At 43.2% G+C, this 23055-nt stretch overlaps 1 protein-coding gene and 1 long non-coding RNA gene across 5 annotated transcripts; one reads left to right on the forward strand and one right to left on the reverse strand.

Moving 5' to 3' along the window:
- Nucleotides 1–22600, forward strand: LOC308178454. The gene is made up of 3 exons (XR_013939773.1): nucleotides 1–1517; nucleotides 13796–21854; nucleotides 22118–22600. It is a non-coding gene; the product is annotated as an uncharacterized lncRNA (long non-coding RNA).
- TMEM114 (transmembrane protein 114) lies at nucleotides 1836–23007 on the reverse strand. Of its 4 annotated transcripts, none has more exons than XM_080557120.1 (5): nucleotides 22780–23007; nucleotides 21918–21998; nucleotides 11889–12026; nucleotides 8314–8553; nucleotides 5197–5595 (listed from the first exon to the last, which is right to left on the reverse strand). In XM_080557120.1, the coding sequence occupies exons 1-4, from the start codon at nucleotides 22961–22963 to the stop codon at nucleotides 8321–8323; spliced, it is 636 nt and encodes a 211-aa protein (XP_080413246.1). In that variant the 5' UTR covers nucleotides 22964–23007; the 3' UTR covers nucleotides 5197–5595; nucleotides 8314–8320. The 4 variants fall into 4 exon arrangements, with proteins under 4 accessions (XP_080413249.1, XP_080413246.1, XP_080413248.1 ...); XM_080557122.1 differs by lacking the exon at nucleotides 5197–5595 and adding an exon at nucleotides 5614–6278; XM_080557121.1 differs by lacking the exon at nucleotides 5197–5595 and adding an exon at nucleotides 6323–6474.
- Between the last annotated feature and the right edge of the window lie 48 nt (nucleotides 23008–23055).

Consider the following 23055-nt stretch of genomic DNA (forward strand, 5'->3'; position numbering starts at 1 on the left):
ATAGAGAAGTTAACACGGTAAAATTACATTTAGGCATATAGCTGTTGGGTGGCCATGTCGTGATAACAGTTAATAAATGAGTTTGGTGAAATTCCAAGTTATGATGACTTGCACTGCAGAATGCTTTTCAAGCATTAATTTATATCGTATCTTCATTTCTCATGTAGCAGTGCTATTTACAGGGTAATCACATTTTAACCTAATTTGCAAATTAGCTGAAAATATTTGTATTGACTTGCAGTGCTTGTACAGCTTGCAACTGACAGCACAGGCTGAAATCTCTGCATATAATGAAAGAAAATGTGATGAAAATTATTCAATCTCTAAATGAGCTATTGAGGAGGTTTAGTTAAATCATTTATTCAACCTGAGGCAGTTGAATAGGAATGCTGCCATTAGAGGTGGTGAAGTACAGAAATGGCTATCAGTTAGTCCGAGGTCACAGAATTAATTAGTGGCTAAGTAAAATTTTGGGGGTGGCATTTGTCATTTTGGAGGGACATGCTGCTTTCCACAAGCCTCCAGTGTTTTATTATTGTCATGTTGTCTAAATTCGAAAGGAACTAGGAGTTACAAGGGGATTTGCTGTGTGAGCAGCTTGCTCTCTGTGGGATTATTTTCTGAACTCTTTGGGGCAACCGTTCCCACAGGCAAACCCAAGACAGTGGGGTTAATCACAGGGTTAGCTGGTCTTTGAAAAGACGAAGGCTTACCTGTATCGAATTCAATTCTTTTCCCAAATGGGCGAGTACACGGTTCATCAGGCTTCTTGGAAATAAAATGGCAGAGAGGCAGCTTCAGAAAGAGTGGGTGTGGGAGTTACTGCTCCAATAAAGAATGGAGAATTGCTGGGGGAAGGATTGATGAGCTCTAGACCGTGTGTAGGAAGAGGCCCTTGAAGTTAGAGAGGGACGTTTGAATTATAAGACAGCCATCCAGTTGTTATGGTGACAGAGCTGTACCGCGAGGGTCCTGCTGCCAAGGAGGAGGAAAGGACTTCCAGTGAAGAGCAGAGCGAGATGGGGAGCCCCGGGCAGACTCCAAAGGGCAGGTTTGTGCCCAGGAGGGGCTTGGGAGCATGTGCTTGATTTTTCTTTTGGTTAGCTGTACTGGAAGTAGACTTTTTTCACGAAGTAACTGGTGTAACAACAAACTGGTGTAACAGCGTCCTGGCTAACTACCCCCAAACAAATCCTAGTTTCAAGAAGAAGCAATCGTGTCTTTGTACACTTACGCGGCAAGCAAGTGTTCACTACAGTAGGATAATAAAGACATCATGCTGTGCCTATTTTGTTAATCAGCCCATTCAGAAAAGCTGTTGCTCCTCAGCTGCTTTATTAACACCAACTGCTGCTAACAGGTTCATCTGTGGCAAGCCACAAAAGTCAGGCAGAGCAGTTCCCTGTAAGACATGGGCAGTGGTGGGGTTTCTCCTACTCATTATTTCAGTGACAGCCAGTTCAACCCCTCTGCTACTGCATGCCTCCAGACCAGCATGTGATCAGGGGCTGAATGATGTAAGTAGAGTTTTTCTTTTTATATTGTGGCTTGTTCAGCAAAATTCAGCTCACAGTTATGAGTCCTGTCACCTGGGTGTTTGCATAAATTCCAGTGGCAACCTAAGCAATGAATGCCGGGACGTGAGGTGATCCTGTAGGTGACGTTTGAATCTAGAAGAGAGGCTTGTAATTTGTGTTGGCTGAGAGCACCCTGAGGCTCTTCCTTCCTTCGTTTTCATGAAATACCGCGTTATTCGTGAGTTTGAGAAAGAAAAATTTTATGCTGCACACTGTATTGAAACAATTTATTTTTTGTCTCTTCATTGAATGAAACAGGCCTGATCCTCTCAGTTCCATCTTACAGAGAATTATTCCATTTTATCAGAAGCACTGAGGACCAAATCAAGGTCCTGTCATATGGGATGTTTGCCATGGACAGGAAGCTTCCAAGTCTGCTGGCTCCAGCTGTTGCCTCACCTGTCTCTAAACAGAAAGGCAGATAGCTCAGCAGACTTGTTATTGCAAGTCCAACAAAGTTTGTTGTTTCTGTGGATTCTTGCCTGACAGTTATAAAATTATTTTTGTGTGTTTTCTTGCATAATTAAATGCTTCACTGCATAATACTAGTCAAGTGGGAGCTGTGGCAATAAAAGGTTTATGATGCCAAAGGGTTTTCACAGCGGTGATGCAGCCAACTCCATCAGGCTGTAGAAAAGAGACTCCTCCACAGTGCAGTTCAGTTCAGTCTCTCTGTATGCTGCAGGCATTACAGGCAACATTAGCTTATAAATATTTGAGGAGCCCAGGTTGGATGGAGAAATATGCTAGCTCCTCCAGCAGCCAGATGTGTTGTCCAGAAGCATAAGCCATTAGCAAGTGCTGTTCGGCTATTGGCAGACAAATCCATTTCGACACCTAGGGAGCACTACGCTGGGAGAGTCCCAGCCTTCCATGACAAGTGTTTGCCTTGTCCCTGGCAAAAATGAAAACAGTAAAATAATGAGCCAAAAGCTCTTCAGGGAGCTGCCTGCCATCCTTCCAACCCGAAGCAAGGAGTCTTCCAGCTAGCTTTGAAATGAGTGGTAGAAGCAAATTCCCGCAAGGGCTAAGACGCCGCTTTTTAACACTTCACTGTTCATCAGCTCTGGTCAGCTCCAGATTAAATCCATTAACTTAAACCACCATGGGAATAGGATCAGGCTGTAGAGGCAGTGTGCTGAAATAAATGCATTTTAATTCTCAAGACTGTTGTGAGATGACTTGAGAATATAAATACAGCTGTGACAGCTTGGCCAATACACAGTAACTCATTAACTGATGAAAACTTGTGGGTTTACAGTCTCATATTCCCTCTTCTCTGAAGGTTTTACATGTAGCAGCTTCAGAGCCTTGTCCTCAGTGGTGGTGGCACCTCAAAGCTTCCTGTAGGATCACATAGATGTTTTTTCTTAGGTGATAGATTGAGAAACTAGGTCGCATGTCACAAGAGATTTCAATCTGTCAATGCTGCTTCAGTTGCAGTGGGGTATGACATCGCATTTCTCTTCCTTTCCCTTGAGTACCTGAGTCCACATAACCTGCAGACTGCTAGCTAACTGCTTCCCATGGAGGAACCATCCCAAAATAGTGTTCATCCAACATATAAGTCTACCAACCTGATCCTGCACCACTGTTAAGAACAGGAGATGCTCTGCCTTTGTACTTTGGCCTGGAAAAATTACAGATGTTTCCAAGTAGTCTACGAGGAAATACGTTCGTAGATCAGGAGTGGACAATGCTGCCATAGTCCCCAAGAAATGAAGATCTAATCTAATAGAGGTGGGAGGTTAGAGTTCATCTCTTCTACATTGACTGTTGTTGCACAAAGTTCGACGTTTTGGTGGATCTCACTGAAGTTGCTCATCTTGTGCTCAGAACAGAATTGACTGATTTTTTTTGGAAAAAAAAATGTTGCCATTGAGAGAGGGTTAGGAACTGAAGAGCTACAGAAAACCATAGCATTCTGTTTCCTGAACAACCTCGTTTACGTTTTCTATACCAGTCCTGAAGTCTGTCTGGTTCAGTTGTTCAAGCCTTAGTCAGTCTGACATATTCAGGAAATAAGCCATGATATACAGGTATTTATTTTTCTGTTATAATTTATATTCCCAGGTATTCATTTTGATTGAGTTTAATAATGTCAACATTTGTGACAAATAAACTAAACCCAATACCATTGCTCTATTTCCTAAGAGTAAAAACAGTTAAAATTGTTTGCTTTTTATTTTTTATTTAAAAAAAAAGGGGAGGGGGGGAAGGTTAACAGTACATTTTCCATCACCTGACATTTTAATTTTAGGTGGCCAGCAGCTGGGAAATGTGGCCAGATGCAGAGTTACTGCCTTGGATACGGCAGTTCGTAGGTGGGATTCTGTAGGCTTTAAAATAGAGCAGCTACAGCCTAGTGAACGTGGTAGTCTCCTCTTCTCTTCAAACCGTACCAAAAGCAGCATGTATGGAAATTGTTTCTTTCCAAATACAGCCAACTGCTCAATGTTGTCACAAGATGTCAGCAGAGACTGCTGCTTCTGTGCAAATCCGTGTAAAACACTAAAAGGTCTCGACTCAGCATTCAAACTCTGCTTGCTAGCGTTACATACGTGTCACCCACGCGGGATGTGACCCAGCAGTGTGGATACTGCCACTGCTGGCATCCATCCAGAGACTGAATGTGACAGAAGTGTGACTGCGGAAAGTACTGGCAAAAAGGGGGAAACATTTGAGGGCCTAGTTAGGGTTAAAGCTGATTTGTAAAAAGTACAAGAAAGTTATTACAGTAAGACAGCTCTATTATGTTTCAGGAAAAGAAAAAAAATTATGATGGTGTGGGGTTTTTTTTTGTTTTTGTTTTTTTTGTAACCTAACTAGAATGTATTTCAGTAGCTAAAGACCTATAACCTAAAAGAGGGATGGCTAAAGCCTGTGGGTTGAACTGGCCTTCAGGGTGGTGTTGCCTGGCCTCCAAGAACATCTGGCCAGATCCCGCGGGCCTGCGGTTGCTGAGCTAACGACTGTGCCCGCTGAGCAAACAAACGGGGAGCACTGGGGCACAGGGGAGACTCTGGAGCATGGTTATGCCAGTTCCAGGGAGAGTTGAGGCAACTTCGTCTGTTAATAGGAGACGTGTTTTTACTGGTATATCTTGGGAAACTGGTTCACTCCGAGAAATTTGTAAACTGAAGCAGAGAAAAAGGAAATCAAGATTTCTGAAGTAGAAATGCAGCTCTACAGCACCCAGCTCAGGAACCGACCCAGACTCCCTGTGGTTGCATGTCTACATTATATTCACCGGCATTTCCTCTAAAGCTCTTACAGATCTTAAGTTTTTCCACCCCCATGGATTTCTGTGACCTTCCCTATCCTAATCTGCCATCCTCTGAGGGAGCCTTTAAGTGAGTGGCTAGCACTGGCCAGTAGCTGTGAGCACTCTATCAGTTCAAATTACTGCTCTGCTCAGTATAATGTTTATTTTTCTTCACTTTAACTGTGGCCAATTACCTATGAGTTTGCAATTCACCAGGAGGTACTGGGAACAGTCAAGTCTCTTCGTTTCAGTAGTGCATTTTGGAAAAATATAGCAAAGAACTGCGTATCATATAAATATTAGTTTCATTATAAGTAGGAGGCTGATAAGATCCCTTGGATTGAATTACATGAAGTCTTTTCCAGGATGTTTTCTCTTTCTAGTATAATACTTCAAACTGTTTAAAGCTATTGTTTTCTATTGTTTCTGTCTAGTTCTGTTGACTGTTCAAAACAATCTTTTTCTTTGTATTCAGAAGGAATTTCAAAAAAAAAAAATCAGGGGCTATACAAATATTGAGGAGCCAAAATTACTCTTTATTACCATTGTGCGAGATATTGCAGGAAGTCAGAATGAGAAATTCAGGAAAGCCATGGAAATGTGAATTGCTCTAATCCAATAGCAGATTCACTGGCTTTCTAATTAGGTTTGATCACTTGAGTACTGTATATTGTAGCTGCATAAGTATCTTATAAATACCTACCACATGTGACACAGGTACTTCAAAAGCATCATATAAACTGTAGAATAGATCTGCAGAAAAAGTTAAAGAAAAATATATATACATCTTAGTTATTCCATGTCTTTATAAATAATTCCCAGCTCTGGGTTGTCATTTTATTTAATTTTACGCCATTCAAAACCACTGTTATAGAACGTCTGTAATAAACATTGAAAAATAACTCAGATGGTATGTTAATATTACAGCTTACTGTAATGTCTAACATCATACAAATCGTACTATGTTAAATAACTTCACCAGCACCAAAATATAGAAGTATTACATTTTACATAATTCACTTGAAGAGCAATTCACGTGGAATTTTGGCTACAAAGGATTTTTTCTTATCCTCCTTATAGCGCTGATTTGGTATGCTTTAACTTGTCAAATGACTCCATTACACTGTCCCAACACAAGACAACGTGGAAAATATGTGAAAACCCACATGGGAGCAATTGAGAATTACAAATTAATTAGGCTATTAACAGGACTTCTACTGCTCACTCTGTTCAGGACTTCTAATCTCACTTCATTCTGATGGCATGCCTGCCACCCAAGGTCTTAGGCTGGGATTTGGAAACTTCTGGTTCTGCTTGAGCATGGGCAGTGTTTGTGCCTCAGTTCCCCATTCACAGCAGCGTAGTAATGTTTTCCTTTCCTTTTATCTGCAAAGCTCACTGCCGCTGTTTTTTGTGAAGTGCTTGGTACTGTGGGACTAAGATCAGAGCTGAGCTCAGTAAATGTGCAATCTTTAAAAAAAGACGATAAAGTTGTTCTGATGTTTAACAGAGGTAGGTAGATGATGCCCTTTGTGCTACTAGAGGAAGCACAAGGGACTTGCCCAATGACAGCGTGCCTTCCTGACAACTCCTGAGTCACGGTCTTGAGCTGTTGTAATATGCTGAAGTTGTCTGTAACGTAACAGAAAGGTAGTGGGGCAGTTTTACAGTTTCAGGTCTTTATGCCAGGCCACAGCAGTCAGGGAAAATTTCCTGAATAACTTCAGAGGGCATGAAAGTAAATTTTCACTTAAGTGCAATTGCCCAGAGGTAAAATAAATGAAAACCAGATTGCTTGGCACTTCAGATAAAATTCAGGCATCCTGTGTGCTCAGTTTTACTCAGCAGTTTTGGGCACAGGTTAAACATACTGTAGCACAAAGCATGTTAGTGTTTTCATGAGAAAGAAGCATCAAATTTGCAAAGTAAAAATTGGGAAATGTATCAGATATGTCTTCTGTGTTACGGAATTGGAAAAGCAGCTTGTAATGAGCTGAAGGGGGTAAGTATGTAGCCCAAAGCATCTGATAGATTGGGGCTGGCTGCAGTAGTTAATTAAAACATCCAGAAAAGCAGCTGTAGCTTTCTCTGAGAGTAGTACACACACCGTTACATTGCCCTTGAGAAGTTTGCAGCCATAGTCAGGACTGTCTGGAGGATAACGAGTATTGAGTCATTCACAGTATCTAGGCCTTACATCCTTTCATTTCTTCACAGCACCAAAGCTCATTTTTAGAAAATCATAGAATCATTTAAGTTGGAAAAGACCTTCAAGATCATCAAGTCCAACTGTCAACCTGACTTACAGAGTCCCATCACTAAACCATTTCTACAACAATTATTCTCACGTATTATTCCTATACTAACCCTAATCAATCTTTTCCACGTTTCAAAGAATGTGAGGATGGCATGGAGCTTCCTGTCTGGCAAGTGTCGAAGCCTGAATGTCCACCCAGCATCACTTTTATACTGCTGTCTTCCATTTAACTATTTATTAAAGGCTGGAGTTGTTAGGACTTTCTGTTCCAGTGGCCCCTTTCCCCCAGGGTTATCCAGTGGCATTATGCCACAAGCATTGGGGGATTTTTACTGTAAGAGTAATGATTTTTAAAAAGAGAGCATGATGCTGTGTTTCTCCTTAGTCATTAGACGTAGCTGACACAGAGTGGGCTTCTGGGGTTCTCTGATCTCCCAAATGATCATTTTTGTGTGTTGTCACAGCACTAGTGTGATTGTGGTAGAGGAGTGAGGAGGGCCTCTTTGGGGAGATGCTAGGGAAAAGAAAGATCCTATAAATATGGCAGGTGGACACTAGACTAGATATCCAAGCCATGCCATGGTGTTGGAGATTATCACTGAATTTCTCCAGATTCTCTGAAATTCTTATTCTGGACCTTTACTTTTGATTTTACTTTGTGCAACAAAGCCGTATGGAGTGTGTGCAGTATGAATAGAGGATACTTAGCCCCCACACTCTCCGCCTGGCTTCAGGTATATAGACATCGTATTTTGTATATGCTAGAGGCTGCCAATGTGCCTGGAATTCTGGACATACCCATTAGGAGTCTCAGAGGAGAAACCAGAAGCTAAGTGGACCGTGCAGGCTGGCCTGCAGGGTACTCTGAGGGACAACAGATGGGGAAGCAGAAAGAGAACAGAAAGCCAGAAATTTGTCTTGTTCTAAGCAATGAATGTTTATGTCATATGAGCTACCAGATGAAATTATTTTAAAAACACTAACAATGCAGCGTACTTTCTTCTAAAGCTACAAAGGTTTCCTTATTGACAACACTAAAAATGTGTTACTGATTTATCAGAATTTTTGTATTTTGTAGATAATTTTGAGGAGAGTTTATGGCAGCTGGCAAGATATTTAGTCACAGCCTTGCCAATTTTATTACCCCTAGTGACCACACAGACCGAGCGATCCACATTTCTAGGCTCTGCAGGGTTCTGTTGTTGCAATGATACCTGCTGTTCAGAGCGCCTGTTCACACCGCCGTTTCAGGCCCACGACTCTCGCTGCCAGGAGAAACGCAGCCCCAGTGAGCACTTCTGCGACAAACGAGATCCATACTAGGGCCAGAGACCAGCCAAACCTGATGTCGATTTCTACCAGGACATCCTTACTCCTCAGGAGGCAGACAGCTTCTTCAAAGGCAGCAGCTGAATATGCAATGTAGACACAGATCCCTGTAAGCGTAACAAGAGCTGGGAAAGAAAAACACATTCAGTTAATCAGGATCCACTGCAGAAAGTAAAAATACTTGCACTCCTCTTAGGGATTCCTTGCCATTCCTTCCTATCTACCTAGGCCAGATTACCACTTAGCCTCTGTCTACCTCCCCAGTTGCGTCAAGGCTGTTTTTTAGGGACGAGTGAGAGAAAAAGTTTTATTTTTCTATATATTGAGTTTCTCGAGTTCAATACTGAATCAGAATGTGTAGCAACAAGCCTTCTGCAATAGAAATCTAGTCATGTCTTTTACGGGTACCTTGTGCATCTCTGTCTTCATTGTGTGTTATAACACATCCTAATTTCTCATTGCTGTGCATCATGTGCAGTTGTTTATGCAAGAAAGCCCATGGCAAGAGGTTCTTGCATTTCAGGTCAGTGACCTGAATTTAGGATGGTTTTGAATGCTGACTCTCAAACAAGAAGCCAGATGTTTTCAGAATGAAAGGATTGTACAGAAACTAGCAAACCTGGGGAACTGTACATGTAGCACAAGCCCGTGCTACATCCTGGGCCTATCATCTGTTCACTCAAAGGACATGTACAAACTTCAGACTTCATTCAGTGGCAAGAAAGAAGACAGAGGAAGGCCCAGAATCTGAGGACTGTGGTCTAGGGGAAGTAGGAGTCACTGGAACATTTGTTGGAAAAGACGGTGTCTTATCTGATTCTGAGGGATAAAAAATTCGGTTGGGCTTTTATCACAGTGTAAGTCTAGATGTGATTATGTTTTTGCCAGAAAGACAAGTTTTAGTAGAGGCAGACTAAGACAGAAGATAATTGGGTTATCCAACGGTCAAAATTCATACTCATATTCTTGATTTTAGCCATGCTTTTATGTCTGTGCCTTGTTCTAGGCCTCCGCAAGGGGAAAAAAATCACTTCTCTATACCTCTTGTGAGCTGAAATGGAAATAGTGACTGCTTCACTGAAATTTTAAGGTTTGTTGAGTTGTGTTCCCCCTCGAGGGTAACTGCATTTAAAAAAAAAAAAAAAAAAAAAGAAAAAAAAAAGGAACCAAACAGCATGTCTTGGGATGTGGAACATATCAGTTCTGCTATTTTCCAAAATAATCACGTTTTTAGAGTTACAACCTAAACTACTTCCTTCTGGCAAGACAGCACTATCTAATCAGTATCAAGCTTCATGAACTGGAATATTGCATCGACCTGTTACACACATCAAGCCTCGGTGCAGCTGAAACAGCCAAACAGTACTGCCTGAGTAGGAGGCTCTGGTGTTGTGTCAGTCTGTACACGCTGTCCTCGGAAACAGCGCTAGCTGCAGGTTCAGAACAAACTGTCGCCACCCTTCCCCAATAATGTCTTTGTGTTTCCTTTCCCTCTCTGCAACCCCGTGTGTCTTAGAAAGGCACAGTACTCCACTCCTCAACAGGATAATCATGCTTTGCACTTCACGGCTTTTCATCTTTCACTTACTGTTTAGGGTAGTTTTCAAATAGCCTAAGCCTTTTTAGTGAGTTCAGCTTTCTGATGTTCTAAGAAAATAGGACTTACGGGGTTGTCTTTTTTGTTTGGTTGGTTTGTTTTGTTTTGTTTTTCAGAAGAAAAGCATAATGGGGGGTGGCTGGTCTTTGTAAGAGCACTTCAGACTAAAAAGGTCAATCAAGACTTCGAGACAGCAGCACATTTCCCTCCAACAATCTCTTCTCAGTCTCTTAAAAACAGGACTATAGGAACAGGCAATGTAGACCAATACTGACGATCCCCTTTTCTGTGGGAGAAAATTTCTGTTTCAAGTACCTCATGAAACACTACTGAATATATCTTTGGGGGAGGAAAACAGAGATGAATTTAAACCCAGCTATCCTACTTTGACAGAATGTTTTTTGTTTCAATTCGTAAATGACTTTTTAAAATGCAGAGGTTATGGTTACAGCAAAAATAATGATGAAATGAACCCCACAAAACTTAAAAGAATTTCACTAGCTTCAAATTGAAATGTTACACCAACTAACACAACTCTTTGGGGGTTCCTTCCGTAAGAATTTCAAAACATGGAATTTCAGTTTAGTAATCTGAACAGGGGCAATAAAAACAACAGAGCTTCCATCCCCTGCAAAAGCCTGGTTGTAAAAAAGTTGGCAACCAGGCCACTACCACATGAATACATGGGCAGAAGGGCCAGGAACAGGTGAGTAACAAACAGGTGGTTCAGGTGGCAGCAGTGTTTGGGTGCATGTCAGTGGATTTTGGGTGAAGTGCAGTAATTACGCGTATCTTCTGTGTGAACAGTGCTGCTGTTCTCAGTCCAGCTACCAACAGGAAGGGAGGAAGGGGTTTATTTATGGGTGACTTCAATGAGCAGCGCTGTTCGGGATCCTTGTCGGCCTAAGGCGGGCCGAGGCAGACTTTGGTCTCACTCACATTTGGTCCAGGGATCAGAACCTAGCTCTGCGCTGGTGCAGACACAGCCCTGGTCCATGAGGATTAAAGAGGAACTCTGGTGTTACTATAGAGCAAAAATAATGAAATATATATAAAATCATCAGATTTTTCAAACAATATGCTGTACAATTGGCGATTGTGACAAATCGGAAAATTCTTCTGTGACGTGCTCCGTACAGCACCTTCCTTGAGGAGCACAAACCTCTTCAGTGTTACACTGTGAGCATGTGACTGATGGGCAAATAACCCTCAGCGCCTTCCCTGTATGGTGTTTGGCCTTCTTACAAGCCACTGAAGTCCTAGAACCTGCTGCTGTGACCTGAAGCTGCCTGTGGCAGGCTGTGCTGGGGTGGTGCAACGAGCTGAAGGCTTTGTGCCCCAACAGTTTGGAGACACCACTCCAGCTCAGAACTAGCAGTAAAGGCAACCCAGGAATACCAAGCAAGACCCTCTTCAGGAGCTCTACTCAAACTCCTTTGAAAATATGTCATTTAAGTTTATAGGTGTAAGGTGTGTGCCAGGCTATTAAACCATGTGCTCTACTAATACCAAAATCACGTCTCCATAACTTCAGATTTCAGACCTCACCTGTGAAGAGTCTGAGCGCTGTGCTGCGAAGGTATTTAATCTTTTGTGTTAATGAACAGAGCAGTCGTGTTCAAGGTGTGACTCGCTCCACACAGATGTATGGTTGTGTGTGATCACAGACACTCCTGGCTGCGTGGGGCAGCTTTTCTACTCCAGAGCCCTGTCAGGAGCTGCACAGACACCAAGTGAATGAGCAGCAGCATTATTCCGAAAGCAAAGTCTTGCTTCACCTTTTTTGCTGGAAGGTAAAGTGATGTTTCCTAGATATAATCTCTTATTATCTAAAAGCATTAAGCCAGGAGTTTGATATAGTACCTCCGAAAAGAAAAAGCAGACCCGTCATTAGAAGCAGTAGGTAGGCCCTGGCAAGAATACTGATGAATCCAGTCATTCCTCCAAAAATCATCAATATCAGGCTGAGGGGCATCAGGATGACAAATGTCCCATGCATGTCTGAAGAAAAATGAAGAATGTTAGTATTATAATGTTTTACTGTGGTATCACTGGATAATTAATAATTAATAACTTATAATCAATCATTATTGAGAGCAGTGCCCCTAATCAGGATCAAAGCTGCCTTCTGTGCAGCACAAACAAGGAACTGAACTATCTCTGGGGTTCTCGGTTTAAGTAGGCAGGACAAATACATGATATGGAGAAAAAGGCATCATTCAGAGGAAGCCCTTTATAGACTGTGCTTCAGAGACTGTGACGATAAAGGATACGTCTACGTGGACATGTTTAAGCAATAAATCTGTTCCCAGGTATTAAGCCTAGCTGGCTAGCAGGTGATGCATTGCATCTGGTAGTCACTAGCAACCTTAATAAAAAGCAGTCAGGTTATCTAAATCATACCTATCATAGTGAGTGGCATTGTTCTGTTTGGGTGGTGAAGTCTAGCAGATGTTTTGTTTAAATGCTTTCTTTTCTGTCATGCCCTCTGCTGAACTGATCTACCAAACTGTTGACCTTTTCATCTGTTGCAGCAGAACAAGAAGTAGAGGCAAATTTCCCTACCCAGCTCTCATTCTGTGTCTGTCATTGTTTTCTACAGCAGCTTCACTAAGGACATTAGCCTCTGCTGGTTGCTTCCTCCTATGCTAAATGTTTTACATTAGTCCTTATTGATCCCTATAACATTTTAGTAGCTGTGTAAACAGAGGGTTGCTATGTATTTTTCATATCATGCTGTTTTTCCATCATAAACCATCTTTGTCTCATTCTCTCTCATGCAATCTATTCAGTGTTCCACCCTACCTTTCCTAGAATAGTAACAAAAAATAAAGTAAATCCAGTTTCCAGCATCCGCTTACTTTATACCTGAAGAGGGAAGAGTTACTGAGAAAGGAAAGTTACATTCCATTTTCTGAGGGGTTCTGGGCTTCAGTGACTTACTTAATTTCACAGATAAATAACAATACAACATTAGCTAGTTCCCAAGGAAAATGAGTCAGAAGATCGGAGTTTGTGTATGATCAGATCATTTTTTTAAGTGTCTGTAATTCCTGCTTACGTGGAGGTACACCACTTGTCAGCGGGTAAGAATCCAGCTTATCCTCTTCAGTATAATTGTAATGATTACAGACAGTCAGGGATCAACTTGTGTTGCTTCTGTGCTTGTTCTTTCAATTAGTTCAGTCTGTTTCTTTGGAGCTGTGACTCGTGAGTGATGCTGGGTACTGCAACACCCACTTGACTTTGATAATTAGGTAAAGATTTGTTATTACCTCATTAATATAGGTATTTGTTCCTCATTACCTTCTGTATAAAGAAGAAAAATCTGCAAATTGCCTTTCAGCTTCACTCTGAAAATTTACTCTCAGAAAATTTATGAATGGGAGTAACTTATTCATCTTATTCCTCATTTGTACTACTGTAAAGTCACTGAAGCAAGTTGGAGAATGTCTGTGTAAATTAAAACTGAATCTGCTCTAAGGCTAATTAAAAAATGTAACTTGGTTCAGTTCTAGAACAAAGCTGCTCTTTCAGCCATCTTGATGGTGCCTTGTAATGTGTCAAGGACTTAGCTGTTTAGCTCTTAATGGTTGAAGAATCCTCTCAGATATTCCCAGTGAGCTAACGAAACATCTTGAGGCAAAGTACTAGAGTATTCTGATCAAACATAGCAAGGTTTTGTTGTTGTTGGTTGGTTGGTTGGTTGGTGGTTGTTGTTGTTTTATATAAGAAAGAGTCCTGGTAGTTTTGTTCATTATTTGTTGTAGCTTGGACATTCATTGGACCTGATGAGTGGAGAGAAGGAAAAATCTCAAGCAAATGTAATGAAAAAAGAGCAAACTGCCTCAGCTAGAAGATGCACCAAGCACTAGAGATAAAAGAAAAGATGGATTGACGGAAGCCAGAAATAAAATTATAATGAAAGCAAGAAAGATAGCATTCAGTTTTGCAATGAACTGGCAATGAAATATTGTGACCTATTAGAAAGCCTGGATTCTCTTTGGAAAGCATGATGTGAGTTCTGGTTACGCTGGTGTTCTGGAGACCCCGAGTTACGCTCAGGGAGACCTTGGAAGGCTAGGAAGAGCCAGCATGGGAACAGGGCAGACACTTCATTTCTTCACTTGAGTGGAATTGGTCTCAAGACATAATTAGTCATTTTGTGTAGTACATGACATGCTCCCAAGGAAAAATGTTGCACATGACAAAGTTTTGGGAGGTCACTCTTTTGTTCCTCCATTTCCTTTCATTTATGCTGGAATTAGTTTCTTGTATTAAATGAGCCAGACTTAGGCCTGCGTCGGTATCAGTTGACGTCCAGGAGGCAGGAATTCAGCATTCCGCGTGGAAGGGAGCACTTTCTCTCCTTGCTTCTAAATCTGGGGATACTGCCTGGGCTTTCCTTCAGCAAAACTGGCCCATGGCTGATGTTGATGACTGGGAAACACAAACCTGCAGGAGTTCCCAGGTGCTAAGGCTCAAACCAGCGTTCAGCTCACTGTGTATAAATCAGTATGTCAAAGCTGTTGGCAAAAGGAGGAATAGGCACAGGACTTGGCCCAGGAGTTTTACATAGTCAGAAGTGGTTGTCAGGGACACGATGCAACGCGACATGACAGAACAGAGGTTTGGTACACAACTTAGTTCTCATTTTCTACAGAGGCAGCAGGAACAGGCTAGTCTTCTGCCCTGGTTGTGCTTCCTGAGGGTATTAGGCCTGGTTTTGATCCTCCACCTTTCTGATATCCATGTGTTCTCTTAGCTTTAGTAATACTAGTCTTGTGGGTAAGAGGTGAGAGGGGTTGGAGGGATGAAAGCTGATGCAATTAACATTAAAAAGTCTGAATGGTGCAACTGTCCCCAGGCCTGGCTTTGGTGGGAGGGTAGTCATGTAAACAAGCCCACCACAGGGCCTGTGCTTTGTCATTTCCCTCACTAGTCAAAGCTGCTGCTACCAAACCACTCCTCAGGACAGAAGTGCTGACAGTTGCTCGTTCTTTGACCTTCCTTTCCATGGTGTGATTTCAGCTTCTGCAGCTGGGACTGTAACCTTAGCTAGGACAAGTGCGGGTGATCAGGTCCCGAGTGTCATCTTTTCTTTTGAACCAAAGGGAGAACAAACCCATACCCCAGAGCGTTATCCTGGGGAGTGTCATAAACTACATTAGTGATCTGTGACAACTGCATGCAACATCAGAATAACTGGTTTTTAGGCCCTCTGCACTGAAGGTATGTATGTTTTACGGATATATCAGGTGAAACCCACACATCCCACTTAACAGAGCCTTTTCCTACATATAGCTGGGATCATTGTCTCTCATGAATCACCTGCGGCTGTTTTAAAATCAAATATTTAATGGGCTGCATTTGGCTAAACAGGACTTTTATCACCTTGAGTGTTCTAGTTCAATACCTAATACCCATTCGTGCTTCTTCTATGCAATCTGCAACTGCCTGGAAAACTTATTCTAAGATGCTGCCATGGAAACCACTCAGGAATTTGAATTCATGCCGTCTGGCATATGATATTATGCCATTATATGCCTTGATTAGAGGGACAGAATTAGTTTATAGAAGGACATGACTTAAAATATCTTTACTGTATTTCTGCCTTCAATAATTACTTGGGAGAGAAGTTCAAACACAAATTTTGCAAACTTTTCTTTTTAGGTTGTGTTGAAATACACATTTCTGTTATGTATTATGCATATAAGTGTCTTTATTTTGATAAGATCAATATTGAAAAAACAAACATTTTGCACAACAACAGGTACGTGCACTTCCCCATAAAGCAGAGCTGTTTCCCACATTGATTTCTCAATAATGCCCGAGTTCCCTGTCAGTCTAGCCCAGGAGATCCAATACTGAAACAAACTAACATATAAAAAGTACTTTGCTTGCTGTGTCTTCATGCGGTTTTACATCAGCTAGCCAAAGCTGTTTTACTCGAGCTGTGACCAAATGTCTCTAAGAGTGCCATCCACACGCAGCATGCGTCCAGATCTGTGAACCTGGCAGACATTTCTAAATTACCATCCGACACAGCTGGTGATGAGCAGTTTGTAACAGATATCTCTGGAACGAGGTACAGGAACTGAATGGTATCGGCGCTAACCACTGGCAGGTCTAGCAGCTTTGGTAATCGTCTCCTGCTAACCTGCTGGAGCTTTGTTGCTGCAAACTAACTTTGGATTTGTTTGCACAGCTTATATTATAGCAAGGAGCCTCTAGAAATCTGCAACAGTCATCTCATCAGAAATAATCCGAATGGCAGCAGCTCAGAAGAGCCTAATTAGGGACCTGTTTGTCTTCCCCAGCAGTAACTAAACAGCCCCTCAGAAGGAGCTGCACGGAAGCCTGCAGCTCAAGCAGAATGCCGGCAGGAGCAACAGCCAGCAGGGCTGCTTTGGAAAGGTTTGGCAGGGGGGATGAAGTGGTGCACTCAGAAAGCCTGACCTGCTCAGAAGGAAGGCAGGAAACGACCTAAAGAAACACGCAATAGAAAAGAACTGCTGTCTGTGGCTGGATGTGAGGCTTCTGGGCTAGAACCCCAGCGACACGAGGGCCTGGATTCCCCCGTTCAGCAGAGAAAAGGTGGTGGTGGAGGAGGGCTGACAGGATTAGGGTGGCCCAGGATAATTAGCTAGCCTCTGGACTTTGGGTTAGTGGTGTCAGCTCTGTGCTCTTTTCTGCTAACAAATCTTTGAGCTGAACTGGAAGACAAAGTGAAGACAGGAGAAATATAATGATGCTGACCTGATGGGAAGCTTCAATGGATGGAATGGTAAACATAAGCAGTGCAACGGTTCAAATTCTATTGCTATGACAGCAATGATATATGAAAATGAGGACATTCATCTGAAGTTGTCACTGTTATTTCAGATTTCTGTACGTATTTACTATAATATCTACTGTAAGGACTGGAGCCCCTCTGAAGGACCACTGCACTGGTGCTCAGAAACAACGATCTGTTTGGGTATACATCTACCATATCAATGAAGACAGAAATCCTGTGTACTTCACTTGGGACTTATTTCACATGGCCCCTGCACTGGCTCTTGATGGGTAGGCCAACCATAGCTGTTCTTTTTGATAAGTTGAAACCAAAGAGAAAAATCGCGGAGAACTGTAAATTCCCCAGGTAATATGCAATGGCAGCCAAACAAATAGTCATTCTGGGATAGCAGCATGAGTACAATCATTTAACTCAGTAAAAATGAAGCAGAACTATTAAGAGGGGGGAGAAGAGTGAAAGCAGCTGGTTAGTGACTGTTACAGGGTCTGCATGCTGTGAGGAAATCCAGTCTTATTAAACTAATTCTGTTGAGGAAGAAACTGAGGCAGCTGTCACATTACAACAGAGGTATTTAGGAACTGCCTCTACTGCGGAGCTTGTTTCCCTCTAGGAAGCGCCAGTTCCCTGCAGGAAGCACTAACTTGTCTGCAGCCTCATGGGTCCAAGTAAATTAATGACTTAAAAAAATAATTATAATACACGGGGGAGAATAATTTCAGCAGTTGTGGATGGGCAGCTGCACACTCCCATCTTGGTTTTACAAGCATTTCTTTCAGTTGTGGAAACCACAGACATGAACTGATCGTCCCAGGATGGCTCAGGAAGAAAAGAGCACTAAATAAAGGGGCAAACCAGGTAGCCATCAGTAGCTAACAGTAGTTCCTGTCACATTATTTTTGTACCACTAGCCCCAGCTCTGCAGTGTAAATGGGCCCCAACACCAGCTACGGGTGCAAAGTTAAGAAATCTTAAGAGGAATTAAGCATTTGGTAATTTTGCATCTGCTTCCATCTTTGGACCAAAAAAAAAAAAAAAAAGGAAAGAGGTTTTGTGACACTTTGGTTTTCGACAAGGCCGGGGGAGTCAACACACAGAAATCTCCACGATTTAACAAATTCCACCATGCTTTGGAAAAACCTTTGCGACAGCCTTCTAGGATCAGCAAATCGTATTGCATGTAGTTCAGAATGTAGCTGGAAGTAATTTGTATGCTACCAGGCAGGGGTCACTCTCCAACCACAACTGAGACACGAGGTTTCACGAACTTCCAAAAAGTCAAGTTCATAGAAGGGTCTTGCCGAGACACCTTAGTACCTAGCTGACACACTGCTGTTTTTCTTTTGACAGCTAATCTGTCCTACAAGAAGTACTCCAACCTAGCCTGGAGTACTGATCAATTCTGATTTAAAAAAATATATATTTACAAAATTGTCCATTTTGCTCAGATTACACTGGTGCACCTTTATTTAAATCTATACTGGTAATTACTACTTAATTAACAATACCGAGTTTGGTAAGTTAAAAATAGTTGTATTATAAAAACTCCCAAGAGTAACCTTTTCCCACTGAAAGCTTTTTTTTCCTCTTTTTTTTTTTTTGATAAAATGATTTTACAGCAACTCTTGGGGAAAACTTTTCAGTTGATTAAATCCTGCCACTTCTTCCATACACGCATTTCCCTCTCTCTGTATGTGATCCTCAATGTCTGGGATGTGATTTTGAATGTTACCAGCTGGTAACAGTGGAATCTTTGGCTTCTTTCAGGTTTTGCTGAAGGGATTACCTCTGACATCTGGGATGGGGTAACAGTCATCCTGGCTCAGGCATCATTTGGAGAGGGAAAGTACTAGGTACATTTGAGCAGTTCTGCTAAACACAGGCATGGTTCAGGTCTTTCAGACGTGCAGAACCTGCTGCAGCCTGGGCTGCTGCTGTGAAAAATCCGTGTTACAAAGAAGTGCCCAGAAATGCAATAAAGAGGTTTTTCAGTTTCTGTACAAAATTGATGGGCTTCCATTACACCAAATTAGCAGAGCAGATCCAGAAAAAAGAAATAATGTTAATTTTATGTTATGAAAGCACAGAGGAATTTCCCTCAGAAAGATACCTTTTCGTGGTATTTCATAAAGCCCTATATGGAACAGAGGAAAATAAACACCTCCAGCTAAAAGGCATTTTATAAATGCAGAAAATTCAGAAAAGCTCCTGGCAGGTAGTCAAGTCATATCTTTCTGTAGATGGTGGCTGATGTTTTAAACAAATACAGAATCATCCCAGAATGTAATCTGCAGTGGGAAAACATTTTATACATTGTAGGTTTGGGGGAGAGGGGGTGTATGTCATATGTTCAGCTGGAGGGAGTGGTAGGAAAACAAAACCAGTGGAAGGTTAATGTCCAGCAGAAGGCACGCTTGTGTCTAATCTGTTAGAGAAATTGCTCCGGGGTGCTCTAGTGATGTGAAAATCCATCATACTCTCGGGGTTAACAAGACCGAGGCTGACTGCCTGAGCGATGCTGCTGGTAGCACAGCGCTTTAATTTGTACGCCCAATTGTTCTAATTTGTCAGGAGCTCCATCTGAAGCATGCAGTAAGCCTAAAAGGAAACTGCTGGGAATGAATAGGGGAGAGACTGGAAATGTGGAGGGAGGCAACGTGCAGTCTTTTCATTCTCTAACAAAGGATTTGTCTTCGGGCAGTGACCAGCGCGTCGGCTGCCACTTAGACTCAGCTCTTTGCGCGCAGGCACAGACCTTCTCTCGTCTTTTTGGCTCTTGTGTCTAGTTAAGATGTGCCAGGAAGAGCACGGGAACACTGAAGAAAGCAGAATGGGATTCCTGATGTGTGCCTTAAGTGCCCGCACTAAGAGACAGCCCTTTAAAGATTTTTAGGAATAAAAGGCAAGAAATGTGCCTGATGTTACCAGAGCTCCTGAAATGCAGTCTGCCAGTCAAACAGGGAGAGATACGGGTGTACAGCTAGACAGGATGAGACTAATTCCGTGTGAATGTGACTCATGCTGACACCTGCACAGGCACGCAAAGGAAAAAAAGTACATTTAAAGCTGTGTAGTTAGCCTGTTTGCCCCTTGTAGCAACACATGAAGAAATTACCTTAACTACACTGGAATCAAGAATGTGGGAATTGTCCTCTGAAATTCTGGTTAAAATTTATTGTAGGTGAAGGTGAAGGTTAGCACTGATCTGCCTAAATATGATTCAGTGACCACTGTCAGAAAATACCTAAGGAAGAAATACAAAGCTCAGTACTTAACAAACCTAGATGACACTTAGAAATACCTGTTGTTCCTAGAAGTACAGCTGCTATTGCTGTGGTCTGTAGCCTAACTGCACTGAAACTGCCCATCTAAAATATCAAAAAGTTCGCTCTGTAGCACATTCTAATCAAACTTTATAGGTTCTTCTAATTAAAGTGTCCTTAATTCCTTATCTCCTCATTTTTAGGCAGACTACACCCGCTTATAATAAAATACACGAGTGTCTTTGCAGCCTGTGGTCTTTGCCCAAGAACCTAAGAATAGTATTTGATGTGAGAGACAAAATTTCTCTGAGGCTTTGAAGAGTCTGTAAACACAGTTACGAATCCATTCTTTTTCCATTCATTATTTTCTTACACTTCGTGACTACCAAAGACATGTCCTTTGTTTCCAAGCCAACATCATTTTTGTAACAAAAAGAGCTCCATAATAGTCTTTGATTCTGTTTTGGCAGAATTCAGCTTCCATCAAAGAGCTGTAATCTAAAATTTCCTTGTCTGAGAAGAATTACAGATGTAGCATTTGCAAACATGAACACAATTTTTGAAATGCTAGTAATTTTGTCCTAAAATTTTAGACAACCTCCAACTTGCTAGTTGAGGTACCCACACTTAAAATGTGATCGGTGTGGTTAGGTTCAGTGAACTATTAAATAATAGTAAAAATTATATTACTTTGGGGTAAATTAGCCCGAGAGGGTTATGTGATCCAGCAGACAGTCATTCTCAGTTACCTGCACTGTTTTCACCAACATCAAGCAGCTGAGGTCCTGCGCCTTAAGCAAGGAAGATGACAGGAATGGCACTTTTACATTGGGAAGCACAGAGACACAACCTGTGCGGGTAGGCTTGAGCCTGTTGATACGTCTGTCCCGCAGTTTCAGCAGCCCACTGGGGTTGTGCTGCTACTTTAACTTCGCAGCCCCTGCTGCAGCACAGCTGCGTTAGCATCGTAGCCTTTCTTTGCCATGTTTAGCTCTGTCTGGAGATGCTGTTCCAAGAGATTAAAGACACTCTGAGCCTCTCAGAAGGGCTGCTCGGGGAGATGGATGGATTTGGGGGAAAGAATACAGCTTTAAGGCACAGGACAAAAGCTTACATTCTGCTTGCACAGGGAAAACAAATAGGGTCAGAGAGGAGAGGTAAATAAAAGGAAGCCCACATACAAGCTCTTGTATGAACAATATCATGCTAAAGATGATGCAAATAAGCTAATTCATCTTTTATGAGAAGCCCAAAAGCATTTGAAAATGTTTAGTATGGACTGTCTGAAAACATTCTGATACTGACAAGTGAATCTAAAGGCAAGGAATACCAGTGTATGTAACTAGAAACTTCAGGCAAGCTTTTTGAACACGATGTTCTTCCCCGAGTTTGAACACTTCTTTTAGTTACTGGTTTGTTTTCTTAAGTTCCTGCACACTCGTTATTTTTTCAGTGCAACAGATCCCAATGACAGGGTAGATAAGTATCTGTCTTAAACAGCAATTTAACTGTCTGCTTAAGGGATTGAACTATTTGGGAGGGGTATTTTGAACACTCTCGCCATTTAGTTTAAGCAATCAGGTACCTTCCTGAGCCATGCCAGGCAGAAGCATCTTGCTTCCCTGAAAAAAATTAGCTGAACTTGACCTGAAATAAATGGTTCTGTCAACAGAAGTCGCACTTAAGGACGCCATGCAGTGACGGCTCTGGCACAGAAGCAGCCAAAGCACCTGCCTGAAGGGCTCCCCTCCGAATCAGAACCGGGACTGTGTAAGTGGCTCAGAAGGGAGGGAAGGGTGGATGGAAGCACAGAAATAACACAAAGTTACTCACATAAAAGCTGTCTGTGTGAGTCGGTGATGTTTGCATTCCCATGCCAGAAGGGGTTGATCAAAGGGTAGCATTTGTTCCTAACTGATAAAGAAGGGGAAAAAGAAAAAAGCAAAGGACAAAAATGAAATATAGCAATATATTCTCTTTCTTTTGTGTGTGTGTGTACATATAATAAATACGTTATCATCTCCTTTAAAAAGTTGTTCCCAGTAGGGAAGCAAAGGAGGGGATTTTCAGTACTCCACCAAAGTAACGTCCTTCTTGTCTACGATGCCCATCGGTTACTCCATGTTCCTAATGGTGGAGTCAAGCCGAGATTAACTCCAGTGCTACAGGCAACATGCCCGGCATCCAATGAAACTAAATGGGTGAAATCCTGTAACATCCACGCGTGGTCGTGGGGTCCTTCGTTACAGCGCCGACCTGCGGGACGCCCGTCGGGGTCCCGTGCAGGGCAGTCGCCTGCCTTTCTGCTGCACAGGGCTGCGGCGACGGGGCTGGTGTTGGCGTTATTCGCAGGTGTGCATCAAGCACCGACGCCATCCGTGCCGCGTTACTCCGGGACGCCTGTCGCGCAGTGCCGCGGGCGCCGTTCACATACCGGCGATATTTGGCTGCTTTCAGCCCAGCCGCGCTTTGGCCCCGCTCCCACCCCCGCCCCGACCCAGGGCAGCCCCACGACACCACCCCGAGCCCCCCAACCCCGGCACCCCCCGGGGCTGCTGGGGGGAGTGGGGCGGGGCCTCCGGCCGCCCCGCCCCCTCCGTCCAAGCCCCGCCCCTCCGTCCAAGCCCGCCCCCTCCCTCAGACCCCGCCCCCTCCCTCAGACCCCGCCCCCTCCCTCAGGCCCCGCCCCACTCACGCCGGCAGGTCCGCCAGAGCCCCGAGTGGGAGCTGAGCGCCGCCGTGCCGTTGCCGGCCGCCTCCAGGCGGGAGGCGTCGATGATGTACCAGAAGTCGGTCGCCATGGCCACGGCCAGCAGCACGAAGCTCGAGGCCCCCGCCAGCGCCAGCACCAGCGGCAGCGCGCCCAGCCCGCCCCGCATCGCGCCGCTCCGCGCGGGGAGCCGCGGGCAGCCCGCCCCGCCCCGCCCCGCCCCGCCCCGCCCTGCCCCGCGCACCGCCCGGCCACGCCCCC

The sequence above is a fragment of the Anser brachyrhynchus genome (genome assembly GCF_964034855.1).
Source record: "Anser brachyrhynchus genome assembly, chromosome: 15".
NCBI lineage: Eukaryota > Metazoa > Chordata > Aves > Anseriformes > Anatidae > Anser > Anser brachyrhynchus.